At 37.3% G+C, this 16,693-nt stretch overlaps 1 protein-coding gene across 3 annotated transcripts in view; it reads left to right on the top strand.

The window, feature by feature from the left end:
- Positions 1-16,693, top strand: part of Diaph3 (diaphanous related formin 3) — a 545,702-nt gene that overhangs the window by 406,644 nt on the left and 122,365 nt on the right. For all 3 annotated transcript variants that reach the window (XM_008822916.2, XM_008822917.2, XM_029558567.1), the window contains 2 exons: positions 13,982-14,077; positions 14,566-14,625. In XM_008822916.2, coding sequence (XP_008821138.1) covers positions 13,982-14,077; positions 14,566-14,625 — 156 coding nt within the window. The remainder of the gene's footprint in view (positions 1-13,981; positions 14,078-14,565; positions 14,626-16,693) is intronic.

Below are 16,693 nucleotides of genomic sequence, written 5' to 3' on the forward strand. Positions count from 1 at the left end.
TGCTGAACCTTCTCTCTAGCCCCAACATTTTTTAAAAAGAACTACTGTGCCTTTGTGTCTTAAAGAATTTTCTCTTAACCTTTAAAATGTAAGTCAACAAAGCTAAGAATCCAGATCTTTCTCAGTGATTATATAACAGCTCTGAATTAAGAAAGTTACAGTGCAGGGGATGATCATTAGACTCAATATTTTTCACATACTGTTTGCTGCATACCTTTGGTATATTACCTCCTAAATTCTAACTTCTCTGACTTTGAAAACAGTTTTTGATGGCAGCCACTTTGTACAAGAACCTAGTTAGAAAATCTAGGTAAAGGTCTCCACACAGACCTAGCACATAAGCATTTGATCAAAGTGGTAGTTCTAAGAATACCTTTTTTTTTTTTTTTAAAGACAGGATCCCCCCCATATCCCCACCCAGGGCCTGGAACTCCTGAGTGTTGGGCTTAAGGGCATGCACCACCATGCCCTGCATTCCAAGTATATCTTAATTCATAGTAGATTTCTAAACTCTTTACTTCATGTACACCTTATTTTAAATAACACTATTCTCAAAGTTACCCAATACCAGCTTTTGTTTGGGTCCTTCTGTCTTCATTTTGTCAATTTTTTGTAGTAGGGGCTTCTAAGGGGAAATTTTCCATTGTTCTCTTTAGAGAATTGAGTACATTTTTGCTTCCAGATTTTTTGCTTTTGCAGTTGTTAGTGCATTCATTGAAAGTTCATTTGCCTCCCATTTGCATTTCTGTTATTTTGTGCCTTCTGAATCCTGTCAGTTCCCCACCACTCTCTTTTCCTGCAGATTTACCTTAATATGTTTGCTCATTTTCTTTCAAAATTTTGTTGTTGCTATAATTAAGAGTTTTCAATTTTCTTCACTTCTTAGTTCAAATGTTAATGTCTCTCTTCTGACTGGGGAATGTTAGTAGACTAAATCTGTGCACCCCCTCACTAATGAAACAACAATGAGTGAATGCCTTCAGTACTTCATGCACAAATTCCTATTATAAATGAACCAGGGACTTGAATATGTAACTTGTTTTATTTAGGCAAGGTTGGCAGTGGTGAGGTAGGTTTAACCAAGAACATTTTGTAAATCCAAAATGCTAATATCTCTGTTTACCATGGTATCCATGGGCTACTTTGTACAAATCAAACATATATCCAAAAATTTAAATACAAGTGAGGGTATGAAATGATACTCCAGAAATCCTCATTGAGTAGCCACAACTGATCAGATTCCTCTCACCTCTGTGCTAAGCTGGGTGCTACTGCCCTGCTCCTTCTCTGTACAGGTAGTGACTAATTATGGATGAAAATCACTCCCAGGCTCTAAGTCTCATGGGAACAGTGTCTTGGGGCTGGTTCAGTGCCTAACACTTAGTGCTTAGCACTTTATTTGTAGAATTGAATTAAACTGCAGACTTCATAGTTTTATATCTCCAACTCCTTCCTGAACAAAACAGTTTGAATATTCTGCCAGCACCTCAAAATCAATTCATTTAAAACCTAACTTATCATGTTCCACATAAAACCTGATTTTCATGTTCTCATTTTGGGTTAATGATACCACCATTTTCCCAGTCACCCAGGCTTGACACCTTCACACCATGCCAGCTTTAATCACAGTGAGGTACAGTTTTGATTATTTCACACCTTTCAAAAATATTCCATGGCAGTTCTTCACCCTTGAATCCAAGCTCCCACAGCCTGCCTTCTTGACCTTATTTTCCTCTTCCTCCAGTGCACGCCATATGCTGCTGTCAGAGCATGACTGTCTGGGACCCTCTGGGCCTTGTGCGTGTTTCAAGCACCACCCGCTGGCTCCTCACAGCCTCATGTCCATTTATCTCAGCTTCTCCTGAAAGAAAACTTGTGTGAAATTACTGATGCCATTTCCTAAGTCCCTCCCTCCCCACCTTTTTTGATTTTTAATGTTGAACTGAGCATTTTCATCATCTGAAATCACTTCATTCTTTGTTCCAGAACTTTTTAAGAAACAAAAACACACTGAAATTCTTTTTTTCTAATTCACAAATTTAAAAAATATTAAAATGAATCTAAAACATATCCTATGCTTTCAATGGGAAGAAAATGTTTACCACATTTAAGCCTGTCAAGTTTACTTCTTGGAGTAAGTGAAGCCCTGCTGAAAAATGAAGCTTCTACCCAGAAGTGGTGGAGGCATGCCATGTCATTAGCCTTTTCATCTCTGAGTTACTCCATCCATAAAGGGTCATGGGACTTCACTCTGTGTGAGTCATATCTTGTTAAATGTCACTATCGTTTCACATCTACATATGTATTTATAAAGATAAGCTATTTTATTCACTGACATTCTGTGCTTCAACTGAAGGCATCTGTTCAGCACCCTAGACCCTACACCACACACAAGGCCAACCATAGCAACTTTTTGTTTGCCAAAAAGTCAGTGCTGGTTTTAAATTTTTATTTTCTTTACTGGTGTTAGAGTAGTGCACAATGAACACCCTTGTCAGATTTAGACACTTAAATACACCTATATTTTAGTAATTCTTCACCACTACAAAAGTGATAAGTGCTTTTCTTTATCACCATGTCGTAAAATAATTATTGAGCTAGAATTTAGAAAAACCTGTCAAATGGCAGTGCTATGAATGGCCATAGATAATTCTGTGTCCAGTGTCTTCAATGAAAAATACCTTTTTTTCTAACTTACTGTGTTCCAGAGATGATCTCTATCAATAATTTAAATGTGTTCACTAGTTTTTACATATTCTCATATTCTAAAGATGGATATCATAGTTTAGCCTCTTGCATTTGGGCATTTAGGTTGCTTCTAGTCTCCTGATTATAGATATCAATGTAATGAGCATTCTTTAACATATGCATTGGCACACATGTAAATTATATATGTAGGGTATTTTTCTTAGAGAAAAAACTTTTTATATGGCATGTACAATTTCTTTTTGGTAGACACTGCTAAATTACTTTCCAAAGAGACTGCCTTTGTTTCTTTATTCTTCCAGCAGTGTATGAAGTGCTCTCTTTTCAATATTGAGTCATCCTACTCTTTAATTATTGCCTTACAGATAGTTGAAAATTATTTCCCACCGATTTATTTATCTTTAATTATGAAGGAGGTAGAGGATTTTACCCTTTGAATATATCCTCAATTTTGGATCTTATAATGAAGTATCATAAATTCAGTAACTTCTAAGAAACATAAATTTATTTCTGATTGTTCTGGAGGCCAAGTTCCATAAGATCAAGACCCCAGTAGACTGACTCATTGTCCAGGGGAGCACCTGTTTCCTGGTTTATAATAATGTTCTCTAACTATTGCCCCACAGTGGAAAGCACAAATAAAGCTCATTAGGGTCCTTTTCATAAGACTGATCCCACCAATGAGGGCTAGACCCTCCCTAGATCTGATCAATTCTCAAGTGTCTACCTCCTTAAACCATCACTTAGAATTTTAGGATTTCAATCTGTGATTTCTGGGGTTTTACAAATGACAAACTATAGTATATGGATGTGTTCACTGAACATAGTATTTGCCTATTTGTTGGCCTTTTCCTTTCTGAGTTGCATGTGTTTTTTTAAGAAAAGCAATCCAGTGGAATACTTATGTTTCAAATATCTTTTCCAGTTTTTGTTTTTAAAAATAAATTTGGGGGCAGAGGCTGGAGAGATGGTACAATGATTAAGAGCACCTGCTACTCTTGCACAGAACCTATGTATTGCTCCCAGCACCCATATGGTTGGCTGACAACTATCTATAACTCTAGTCCTACAGGATCTGACATGGAATTTTTTTGGATTTGTTTGTTTTTATTTTATGTGTATGAATATGAATGCTTTGCCAGCATGTATGTCAGTGTACCATGTCTGTGCATTGCCTACAGAGGCCAGTAGTCTTAACCACTGAGCAATCTCTCCAGCCCCTTCCATTTTATCCTTCGTTGTTCACATATGGACTGTGACAATTGCTTCTTTTGAGTTTTAGATGTTTACATGATTTTTGAGTTTGGGGTTTTTTCCCTAAGATCTTCACATTCTAGAACTAATGAACATACACATTTCCATACTATCTACTCTCTCTTTCCAAATTAATCTTTTAAAGTTAAAATGTTTAAATCCATTTGAAATTTATTTGATGTTATTATCAAGGTCAATAACTATTGTCGTGATAGTGATTACTGAGTGTTTTCTTATCTCCTGTTGTTTAAAATGCCATCTTCATTATGAATTAACTTCTTACATACATTTGGTAAGAATTTCACAGAACAGGGGGCTGGAAATATGACTCAGCAGTTAAGAGCACTAGCCGCTCTTGCTGAGGACCTGGGTTCGATTCCCAGCACCCACATGGCAGCTAACAACCATCTGTAACTCCAGTTCCAGGGGGATCTGATGCCCTCTTCTGACCTTCACAGGCATTGCATGGCATGGGTATTACATGACATGGATGGACTTACAAGCAAGCAGTATACTCACACACATAAAATAAAAGTAATAAATAAAATACTTTTAGAAAAGATTTACACATAACAATACATGTGGCGCACTGCTTTCCAAACTCATTTGAGCCCAGAACCTTCAGCTCGCACATCCTTTCCCAACATGGACATTCAGACCTGCACAGCACCTTATGGATCAAGTGTTCTGAGATACTACCATGGGAAATGCTGACTTAGCTATGGAAGATTTTTGCTTTAATTTTTTATTAAATTTTTGTGTGTTTCATACATAAAATCATCTTATACTCCCTTCCCCCTTCCCCTTGACACCCTCCCATAAATCCCCGCCCAATTGGAGTTGATGCATTCTGTCATTTGTGTTAATGCCTATCATGTAAAGTTAGTTTCCTCTGATCTCCCTCAGTGCAGGTTCATCCACCAGGGTTCAGTCAGCCTATCTAGAGCCTCTCCCTTCAAGAACCTCAGCTCTTCCTCACCCACCAGTAATCAGCTGCCAATAATTCTTAGACTAAGATTGGAGCTGTTGTCCATTTCCACAGTTCTATGCTGGGATTTTGTCTGCCTAAGTTTGTATGGGTCTTGTGCATGTTGACACCATTGCTGTAGGTTTGTATGAGAAGGATCTCAGGCTCCTTAGGACCATTTCCATATGGTCATGCACCTCCTCCCTGGCTCTTTCAATCTTTCTGTCCCCTCTTCTGCAGTGGTCTCTGAGCCCTGAATGGGTGGACCTCAACATAGGAGTCCTGTCCAAGGACCCACACTCTGCCAACTGTTATTCTCTGCGTTTTGGCCATTTGTGGCCTTTTGTGATCCAGGCCCTCTGTTGTATGAGGGAGCTTCATTGATGAGAACTGAAAGATGCATTAGTGTTCTCTTCATCCCTTGGTGTATGTTTTGTGAATCTTAGGTATAGAGATTGCATTCTAGATGTGCCACTTATGCTTGGGCCATCACAGAGAATCTCTGTGTGTGGCAAGTTATGTAATTCTGTAATAATCTCTGTTGAAAAAAGAAGCTACTTTGATGGATGGTGATGGGATACTTGTTTATAAAGATTTGGTGCTAGGAGCCACAAATGAGGAAGAACATATATCTTTTGTTTTTCTGAGTCTGTGTTACTCAGTTTCTAGATCATTATCTATGGAAGATTTTTTAATAGTCATATATGTGCTTAATATAACCAATTTCTTCCTGTAATATTTTGTAATTACATATTTATCCATCAATTGTATGGATGCTTTTAAATCATGTACTTTAATGTTTGTATTCCAAAAATCGTTTATGCTTTCATTATGAGTGGAGAACCGAATAAGCATAGAAACTTCTTCTGAGAGATTTTGTCAGTTGCTTTTATTAGTTTTGAAAATGAAAACATTTTACTTTAGAATATCCAGAAGACTATTAAATATTTGTGTAAGTTAATCTAAATATCTCTGATGCCAAAAGGATTTCCTTACTATAGAAACTAAGTCGATAGAAATTTGGAGATTAAAGGAACAATGCCATGTGACTTTGTGTAGTGTATATGTTCGTGTGTGTGTGTGTGTGTGTGTTTATAGATTTGGGGGGCATTGTTTCATTTTGGTTTTTGTTTTCTATACAATCTTACTGTATAACCCAAGCTGATCTCAAATTCCTAATCCTCCTACTTTAGCCTCCCAAATGCTAGGATTACATGCCTACGTGATTGAAAGTATTACTGCTACTAGTACTTATACTACTATTTTTCCTCATTATTTATATGCATTCATAACATAGAAATTTTTTTTAGTTATTAAGCTGTAAGAATGCACATAATAATCATTTATGTTTGTGTGAAATGGTTCAGCATGTTAAGGCACTTGCCACTAAAGCTGAAGACATGATATGATCTCCAGAATCCACATGGTAGAAGAGAGCTGACTCTTGCAAGTTGTCATCTGACCTCCACATACACACACTGTGGCATTGTGCACCACCACATCCACCACACACAACAAAAAGAAATGTAAAAAAAATCTTTTATTTTATAAATGTAATCACTACATTCTAATTTACTGTTAGTCATGAAATTATTTAAATCCAAATATAGATATAATACAATAAATCACATAGTGATTGTGTCTTACACATTCAAATGTCTTTGTAAACATTTTTCATGTAGCTTTGCCAATAGAGCCTGTAACCAGAACAGCTAAAAGAATGGTCCTGTCATCAGTACTCATAGTTTTGACTGCCAGAAGGGGGCAGCATTCTACAGTGGCAGCCATGACTGCCACAGGTCCAGTTTGTAACAAGTAGGAGAATGAATGGCTAAGAACATAACTTGGTTTACACTTGGAAACCTGAAAGATGTCTTCCTGTGCTTTACTGAGCAATATGCCTCACGTGCCCTCTCTAGCTTTGTTGACAGGGAGCCTGGGGAAGTATGGTGTGTTTCGGGTGGGGGTGAGGGGGTGTTTTAACTTTTTCACCTCTGTAGTTAAAGTGGGCAGGGAATGAGATGGAAATGGTTAGAAATGAATAACATGGACCAATTAGCAGTGTGTGTCCTTGTACAGAACAAGGATAGTCACTATGTTACATGTAATAACAGCTAATGTTTATCTGGTCTTGCCACATTGGAGGCACTGTCTCCACACTTTATACAGGTTAACTCAGTTTTCACAGTAGCCCACTGAGGTAAATACTATTATAAAATTCATCAAATAGATGTGAAGAAGCACAAATAGCTAAAGATGGTCTGGAAGGAGTACACAGCTGATCAGAATGGGAACTGAGCTCTAGCCCCAGGAATTGGCTCTTTGTAACTGCTCCAGTTCAAAAAGAGAGAGTTGTTTTTTGTAAAATATTCTAATTTTTTATTCTAACTCACTATAAGAACTGTTTAAGTTATACAAAAAATGGAAATATTAAACTTGCATTTTTCCCACAAACTTCCATTTCTTATGGTTTATCTGATTATTTGCAGTATGAAAGAGAACTGCTCTAGTGATCATTTTGTCAGCCATTCCCATTGAAAATTGGCTCTCTAGGTCCCTTGACTCATATTTTCAGCTTCACCTCTGTATTAAAACAAGTTCAAAGATTTTAAGTTATTCCTGTCTCTTTGCTGTCTGATTTAAGTAGTATTTTGTGCTTTATTCTAGATGGTTAAAGACTACACTAGGTTATCAAGAAAAGCCATATAATCTCTTTGTAATCAGTGACATAGAATAGTAATGCTTGTAACTGTGTTAGGGTAACACCCGTGCATTTTTTTCTTTTAGAAGAGTTAAGATCAACTTGAGCCCACGAATTTTGTGTATTAGCAGTGTGCTTTCAACAATTCTTCAACGGGACTGGGCTTTCCATCCCTATTCCCATGCCACATTCCAGACTAATCTTTACATCACTTTCTACTACTGAAATAATTTATAGTGTGGTGAGTCTTAAAGAATGTAGGTCATAAAACAATGAGAAGTGAAGGAAGGAGCTGCAAAACACATGCAGAGGAAGCAGTGGAGAACCTTCACAAGTGAGAAGAGTCACTGCTTCCAAAGTCTGCTTTCTATTTGGATTTGCCTTGTGACTTCCCTGACTCTCTTCTGCATGCTGTTTAAGAGAGCTACACTCCATCATGATATCAATAACCACTGAACAAAAATTAGCTATTAAGTATTACTATCTGCTGAGTATTATGCACGATCTCCTTTAATGTCTCTCAATAACTTTGTGAAGTAGATGTTTTTCTTTCCATTTGAAAGTTGGAGGAGGGAGGAGAATGAGAGCTAGGAAAGTTGAGTAATGTGCTAAGAGCCCATATGCAAATCTAGATTCTTTATGTTAAACACCTGTTTACCACTCCACAGTACTTATACTCTTCCATAGTTACGGTGTAACCTATATTCCTGTAAATTAAATCTGTTATGCAATTTCTGTGTCAAGTTTTGGACCTGCAAATCCATTAACCTTCAAGACATCTTTAATCACCTGCTGTTGGCTATCTCATGATATCTGAAGTTAACACATCCAAAACTGAATACTTCTCCAGTCTTGATTCTTTGTACCACCTAAGAGGCCCCTGACCTTGATGAATTATCTTACATTGAGGTATATATCTCTCTGTCTCTAGCTCTATCTGTCTGTCTGTCTGTCTGTCTGTCTATCTGTGTATCTATCTATCTATCTATCTATCTATCATCTGTCTACCTACCTACCTACCTACCTACCTACCTATCTAGCACTTTCCTGGGTAGAAATCTGACCACAGCTCTTCCTAGTTTAAATTTAGCTCACCCTTCCCATAAAGGAGGCCTTTGGACGTGGCCTTTGGGAACATTTTAGATCCAAACCATAACATGCTTCCTCTTTCTTGGGAAGTACGCATAGATGATTGCATGTCTGAGTGTGCCTGTTCTCTCTCCCCACCTTTACCGTTACCTTCTCTGGCTTCTTAGGTTTCACTTTTAGTCCCCTGCCTTCTAATCCTACTTATGTCTAAGTTCTCCTTGTGGTTCATGATCCTCCTAAAACCCTGCAGGTATGCCTCTGAACACCTAGCTGACCCTTCTGTCTTCTAGCAGCTCTGGTACCCTCAAAGCTATTCCATAAGGTATGGGTGTCTAGGAAGCTTTCTGGGCTGTTGGTGCTCTTCCCGCTGCTCCATGCTGGTTACCTCTTTTCTTTGATATGCTGAGGTCTCTGATCCAACATCCATGATGCAGTGTCATACTGTTACCATATGTTTTCTTATTTCTTATTTGTTACCATAGGTTTTGTTATTACATTGTTATTTTTAGGTTAATACAAGCATTTTTAAATGTACGCTTAGGATTTGTATACGTCTGTGGCTGTTTCTTCCAAATTTTATAATAGATCTGTTTAAATATTCACAGTTGGTTTGCAAATGGCCAAATATCAGCTCTGGAGCACTGTTCTTCCCGAGGAGTTGCTTCCTCCCATGTGGTCTCAGAAGGCTGCTCTGATCCTGGGTCCTAAGAAAGCCTTTTACCACCTTGCTGCTACATCCTTTCCCTTTCCTGGTTTCCATGTTTTCCTTTTTATTACTTTCCTTATTTTGCAAAAGTACATGATGTTAGTCATCGTTCCATTGCTTTGACAAAATACCTGAGAAAAACAAGTTAAAGGAAGAAATACTTATTTTGGCACACAATTTAGAGACTTTATTCCATTGTCACCTGGTTCCATTATTTCTGGGCCATGGTGAATCAGACAGCCTGGCAGGGAGGGTGTGGTCAGCAAAGATTCTCATTTCCTGATAGCCAGAAGCAAAGTGAAAAGGAAGAAGTAGAACAAATTGTAGTCCAAGGACACACCTGCAAAGACTTGTTTCCTTCAACTGGTTCTTACCTTCTAAGTTCTTAGCATCTCCTAATAAACCATCAACTCTCCCGCCAGTTGATTAATGAAGTTTAAGCCTTCATAATCCTCTTCATTCCCCACAGCCCTGGCAAGCAAGTCTTTGGATGTGGCCTTTGGGGACATTTTAGATCCAAACCATAACATGCTTCCTCTTTCTTGGGAAGTACGCGTAGATGATTGCATGTCTGAGTATGCCTATTTTCTCTCCCCACCTTACTGACCACAGAACCATTACATCACTGGAAATAATTTCTCTTCATAATCTGGAAAGTGTTTCTATCCTGTCTTTTGGAATTCAGTGTGCTATTAAGAAATCTAGCCCCATTCTGATTTTCTTTTTTGTAAGCTGTTTTGACTTGTTTGCCTGTTTTTAGCTTTTAGGAAACTTTTAGGATGTATCCTTAGTCACATGAAATTTCAGTGTCAGACCTTGACTGGAGAAAGTTGATCTGCCAAGGCTCCTGTCCTGCATGTTTTGGTGGCACTCTAGTTGCCTCCTCTCCTGATGTGGTTCTTCCAGAGCCCCACAAGTCCCTGAAAGGGAAGGTTAATATCTGACTCCAATATTTTTCAGTGCCTTTCTCAAGTTCTGGTGCATAGTGCCAAATAAATGACTTACTTTTTGTAATAAGAGAATTGCTTTTAAAATGCTGTCCTTTTTTCCTTCCTAGTTTGAGATCAAGAAGTTGTCTGGTAATCACCGCCACACGTTCTGCATATATGCCCCAAAGATACTCATCCCCTTCTCCAAATTCATTCCCAACCAAATTCAATATTAGTTAATAATGTTCCCAAATTTTACTTTCTTCCAGCCATGGTCCCCAAAGACCTCAGACCCATCCTTTAGCAGCCCCCCTCTTCTCCCACAGCCAGATGATTCTACCTTGGAAATAGCTCCTCCAAAGCTTACCTTCTCCATTTCCCTTGACACTGCAATTTTCCAAATACCATTTACAAATTATGTGAGGTGATGTGTTATTTAGTCCTAATGAGGGTTTGACTGTTGCAGGTGTCTATTTTAGGAGCTCTCACAGCAGGAATACAGCTATGAGTATTTTGAATATAAACTGACTTTTTATTTCTTTGGCTTGCAGTAGAATGATATAGATATGAAGCATTTAAATGCTATTTAGAGATCTTTTATTTTTGTATGTTTGCCTCTGCATCTACTGTTCTTCTGCCAAGAATGCTTTTCCTTCCCTAGTCTCCATCATGGTTGACTCCTGCTGCTCCTTTGGGTCATCATTCACTATCTGGGGATAATCCTCTATCTCCAGAAACTCATATATATCCCTTTCACATATGCCACAGTCTTGTGCTTCTGAGAGCAGAAGAGATTTCTTGTTAACCCTTGAGACCTATGTATTATCAGTGAGTACATAGTGATGTCCCAGTAAACAGTTACCATGTGTCTGGTAAATGTGTGTTGTGTGAATGTACTAAATTCATTTAACATGTAAAAAACATCTTCATATGCTCCTAGCTTACATATTAGTTTTGTTTCAACAAAACAGATTTGCACAGGAGTCTATACTTCAAATCAAAGTTTCCCTTAGTAGTGGTATGAGACATGATTTCATCGTCAACCAAGGACATAAGCAAATATATTATAATATATGGCTTGTAATATACAATATGGCAGGGCTTAGAACACTTAACTAGATGCAAATTTTTCCTAATATTTCTATAGCTCCCTGTGGAGTTTATGAGTTGAGTTTGTCTCCATACATTTTTGTGCTTTACTTCAGTCTTATTTCTTTTATACACATGGAAGTGGAGGCCAAGAAAAGACAGCAATTTGGGGGGTTGAGAAAAGGAACAGTAGTCCTTGGTAGAGAGTGTTGGGCGGCACAAAGAGTGTCCATGGAGAATCTCAAAAAGGTGCCTTTGGGTGACAAATGGGTAATGACAGTTTTAAGAGATAAGATTAGAAAAACTGGCCAGGTGTGGTGGCGCACTCCTTTAATCCCAGCACTTGGGAAACAGAGGCAGGCGGATCTTTGTGAGTTCCAGACCAGCCTGGTCTACATAGTGAGTTCCAGGACAGCTGGGGCTACAAGAAGACCCTTTCTCAAAAATACAAAAAAAATTAGAAAAACTTTTGGAATCATTATGAAGGAGAAGTAAATGGGTTGGGACTTTATCCTGTGGGAACTTAAGGGATTTTGAAATGTATGATTTAAGAAATTAAAATATCATAATTCTGCTTTAGGGCTTACCGCTATTGTTTAGGATGAGTTAGAACTCGTAACTGGAAGCAATGTGGCATTTATTGCCTATCAAAAAGTTTCTGTGGAATAACTGTGTTTTGCTAGGTATTTGAAAAATAACCCTTGCCCTCCATGAGCTGCTGTGTAGTAATAGTCAAGTAAACAATATAATTTTCCAATGGATGTATTACCATATATACTTCATGCCATGGGACTTAGAAGGGCACCCAGTTAGCCCACATGGGTCAGCAAGTGATTCTCAATTCTCTGTCTCGAAGGAGTAGTAGGAACTAGCTCAATGAAGAAAGTGGGAAAGGCGCTCTGTGTAGAGAGCAGCATGTTCAAAGTCAAGAAACAGAAAACGTAAGCTGTGTGCAAGTTGCCTAATGAGTCTAAAATTATCAACACTATCTCCTGGGATCATCCTACCTGGCCATAATGCAATTATCACCCACTGATAACTTAACATTGATGCAGAATAATTATCTAACATCCTCCCGTATTCAAATTTCCCATTATCTCATATTCATTTATAACTTTTTTACAATTCAGGAGCAAAACAAAAGCTATGTTTCCTAATTTTCCTTTCTTTGACACCAATTCTCTAGCATTTATCTTTCTCTTTCTGTTTCACACTCCTATAACCAAACATGATTTTTAAAAATTAATGTTTTATTTTTAAAGTGTTTTCTTTTACTACCAAACTGCTTTAAATGTTTGATATTACCTACTTTTAGGAAAAATACAATTAACTTTAAATGTAAAATGTTAAGGCTAGGTAGGTATTAAATTGCCTGAAATATTAAATGTATTTTAAAGTAGCCATCAGAACATTTTAGAATTAAATTTATATGTAAATCAGCAACCTCCAAATACTCTGATTCTCACCCACCATTTTTGATAACACCTATAAGGTTTAGTACCCTTCTAAAAATATAAAGTAGAGGCAGATGGAGAAGCAGCTGATACGTATTTGTATTTATATCTGTTTATAAACTGTAAATGAGTGTGGTTTTGTGCTCTTCTGCATTCACGTGTCAACAGTTCTCTATAAAGAGATTGTTTCAAAAAGGAAAATAAAAACCAGTAATAAGTTTTTAGGAAAATAGTTTCTATTATAGATGTAATGTTATACCAGGCATACAGCTTTATAGAGAATGCCTGCAAATAACATCTTTGCAAGGGACAAAGAAGCCCTTAATATTCCTTCAGGTTAGAGTTAGACAGGGAACTTTTTTGAAGCCTTTTCTCTTATTTGCTTTGAGTAACATTTAGCATTGGTAAGTATAAATACCTATGAATATTATAAGGTAATATGTGGAATACAGTTCTTTTGAATTTTGAGTACCTCCTTGGGTTTATTTTCTTAATTTTAAAAGATGATTCTCATGCATTTTATAAAAGTTTGTAGTGATTGTTCTGTGTCACCTGTGGTCAGAAGACAGTTGTCTTGATTGGGAAAAAAAAATTTACTGGAAGCACATTCACAAAAGTTATCTTGGAAATCTAATGTTTTAGATTATATTTAGACAAGCAGAATTTCAGTAAGAATAGAAGCACTGTGCTATACCTGGTCAACTTTAGAGGAGTCTGATGCACCTTAAAAAATAACTCATTTCTATAAGGGAAATATGATTTATAACCCAAGACACAGATATGACTGGAACCACATTGCATTTAAAGTTACATGCCATTACTCTATAAAGCAGTGCCCCAGACTGAATCAGTGGAACCCTGTCCTCTTTAGTGGACAGTAACATATGCACTAATGAGACAGATTTTACCAAAAGATAGTTCATATGTTACAGTGTTGATGTCCTTTCTTATTTTGAAATTGCTGGCTTAGTTCTGGCATTTAGTCCTTTTCCTCCTTACCATCACCATCACCTGTTTGCTTGTGTACATTGACATTGCTATGGTAACCCTGAGGGCTGATGGAATTCCCTGCATCTCTTTTCACAGAGGGTGATGAGACAGGAGTGATGGATAGTTTGCTGGAGGCCTTGCAGTCAGGGGCTGCCTTCCGCGACAGAAGAAAAAGGACACCGAAGCCAAAAGGTGAATTCCATACTTGCTTTGTGTTACTTTCTAGGGAACTGTCACAGAGAAGAATACTTTTTCTCTCCTAATTCTTTTAACGACTTGTGTGAAGAATGTAGTGCTATGGGCCGCAAGTGTTCATGAGGTTCCTAAGTTTGCTTAATCCCTTGCAAAGGCAAATGTCAGAGAGAGATGCATTCCAGTTGGCTGATGTCAGTAGCACATTAACAAATTAATGCACTGAACCTAGAAAATCCTGATTAATATGACAAGTCTCATCTAAAGAACCATATGTACTTTGTCCCAGTGGAGTTTGCAATCGCATAATTAAATGGGAAATAAGAGTCATAATATTACTGCTTCAAGTATTGCAGGGTATTGAAGCATTGCTTTGCCTCTAGAAATACCTAACCTAACCTTGGGGGGGAAATGTGTAATATTGTTTTACTTCTTGAGATGAGTGTGCCTCTATATTAAGTTTCTTTTCTTTTCTATATTTTTAACAGATATTCGGCAAAGTCTCAGTCCAATGTCTCAAAGGCCTGTTCTCAAAGTTTGTAACCATGGTAATAAACCGTATTCATAAATTGCACATTCTCCTCATCTACTTTTATCCTGTTGATCTGTGATTTTACAAGGCTGCTATGTAGTTCTCAAGTTCCAATATAACTAAAATAGTAAAGACGTGTAGATGTACGTCTTTGCTGTGAGATTGTGGGCTTTGCTTTTCCATACTTGCATTATTGCCTTGAAGTTGTTTCTTAGGTTTTTCTTATTAGGTTTCAAGTGAATGTTTTATTAGTAGTATTTTTTGAACTTCTGGTCAGTGTTGTCTAATGCGTCAGTTCAAAGCATCGTGATTTCATGATAACTATTTTTAAGTAGCCAGTTTGCTGTGCATCAAGATACAATGTGAAATATTGAAAGTAATATCTCTTTTACTCTGCCATGTTTGCCAAGGCAGCTACAAATGCTTCAACTGTTTCATTCTGGAGAAATCATAAATGCAGATGAACTACCTGTACTTGTAGAACAATGTGCTATATAATTAGAAAACAAATATGAATTTACTCCACCTGCTATTTACCTGAAACTGAATTCTTTCAAGGAACGCTTTGGAATCTCTTCTATCTACCTGCATGTGCCCTGTCCTCTGCTTATGGGGCCATCTTGTGCTGATTTGCTTTTATTCATTTTGATTCCTGTTCTGTCTGTGTTCTCTGTTATAGGATTCTGCCTACGTTCCATAGTCAAAATCGCAGTCATTCTTTGTGAATAGCATTTATTCAGAGTGAGGATGTCATCACAGTTTGCCAGATTTATAAATGGAAACCTGCCTGACTGTTTTCATTCAAAGATTTTTGGAAAGTCTCAGCACCTGTGAGGCAGAGGCAGGTAGATCTCTGAGATCCAGGCCAGTCTGGTGTACATAATGGGTTTCAGACCAGCTGAGACTACAAGGAGACCCTGTCTCAGACAAAAAGAAATAAGGGGGGAAAAAAGACTTTTGGAGTACTTAGAAGTAGGTTTCTGGAAGTATTACCTGTGACTGAGAGGGAAATGTATGCATGTTTCTGGGTAACATAAAAGAGTTAATGAGGAAAAGTACAAAGTTAAAGGAATGGAATGATTTCCTAGTAACTATTTGCTACCTCAGATATAGCATATATAGTAGATGATTAAGAAATGTAGAAAGATAAATCTGTAGCAGTATTTTATTGGGGGGGGCAGGTTGCTTTTGGTTTTCTCTTTTTGAGAGACTAGATGTGCACACCTGGCTAGCCTGAAGCTCTGAAATTAAAGGCATGTGCCACCATGCCTGCCTTAGCAGGATTTAAAATAGGTCTTTCCACTGTTTTCAGTGTGTTTGCGTCTGATTGGGATTTTCCTGTTCTAAAAATGAGGAAAAAAAAATTGAAATAAGTAAGGAAGTTCATTATGAGCAGTAATTCCAAATTAGCTTATGAGTTTTCACCATTGTGACTTATGAAATCATAGCCAAAAGTATAGAGAATAGTGCTAACCTGGACCTAGGAGATGATTTTGTTCAGCAGAGAACTAAATGAAAATCCAGAGAACTGAAAATGTATCAGGAGGATAGAGCTAGTAAACAGCACTGTGTCTATAACACAGTTCTCTATTTCCTACTGTATTTCTTTTGTTATTATATATAGGCACTTTGGCTTTTCTGATTAATAAATACAATTTATCCCCCAAAAGTAAAAACTAAAGCCCAGCACAATGATTATGATTTTGCTATAATGGCATCCTAGACTTAAAGTAAATATTATAGATACTATGAAGGCAAAAGGATAAGGTAACTTTGTAACCAGCCTTTGGGGTGCCTAGTCCTTCTGTGACTGTAATGTTAGTAAAATTTCTGGGATGTAATGGTTCAGCTGTGATTACTTATAAATTGTGTCATTTCTGTTCATTGTATAAAAGGAGTTGAGCAGTGTATTCTTGCAAAGCTGATATGTACTATCTTAATGCTAAGACTGTTATGATAATTAAGCTAAGAGATGACACAGCAGCCAAAGGAAATATTTCACAAATATCAAATTCTCTTTTCTTATTTAAATATAATAAAATAAAATATATTTGTGGTTTTTGTGTTGATATTTATTGTTTCCC

This window comes from Nannospalax galili, unplaced genomic scaffold, assembly GCF_000622305.1.
Source record: "Nannospalax galili isolate Female #2095 unplaced genomic scaffold, S.galili_v1.0 scaffold308, whole genome shotgun sequence".
NCBI lineage: Eukaryota > Metazoa > Chordata > Mammalia > Rodentia > Spalacidae > Nannospalax > Nannospalax galili.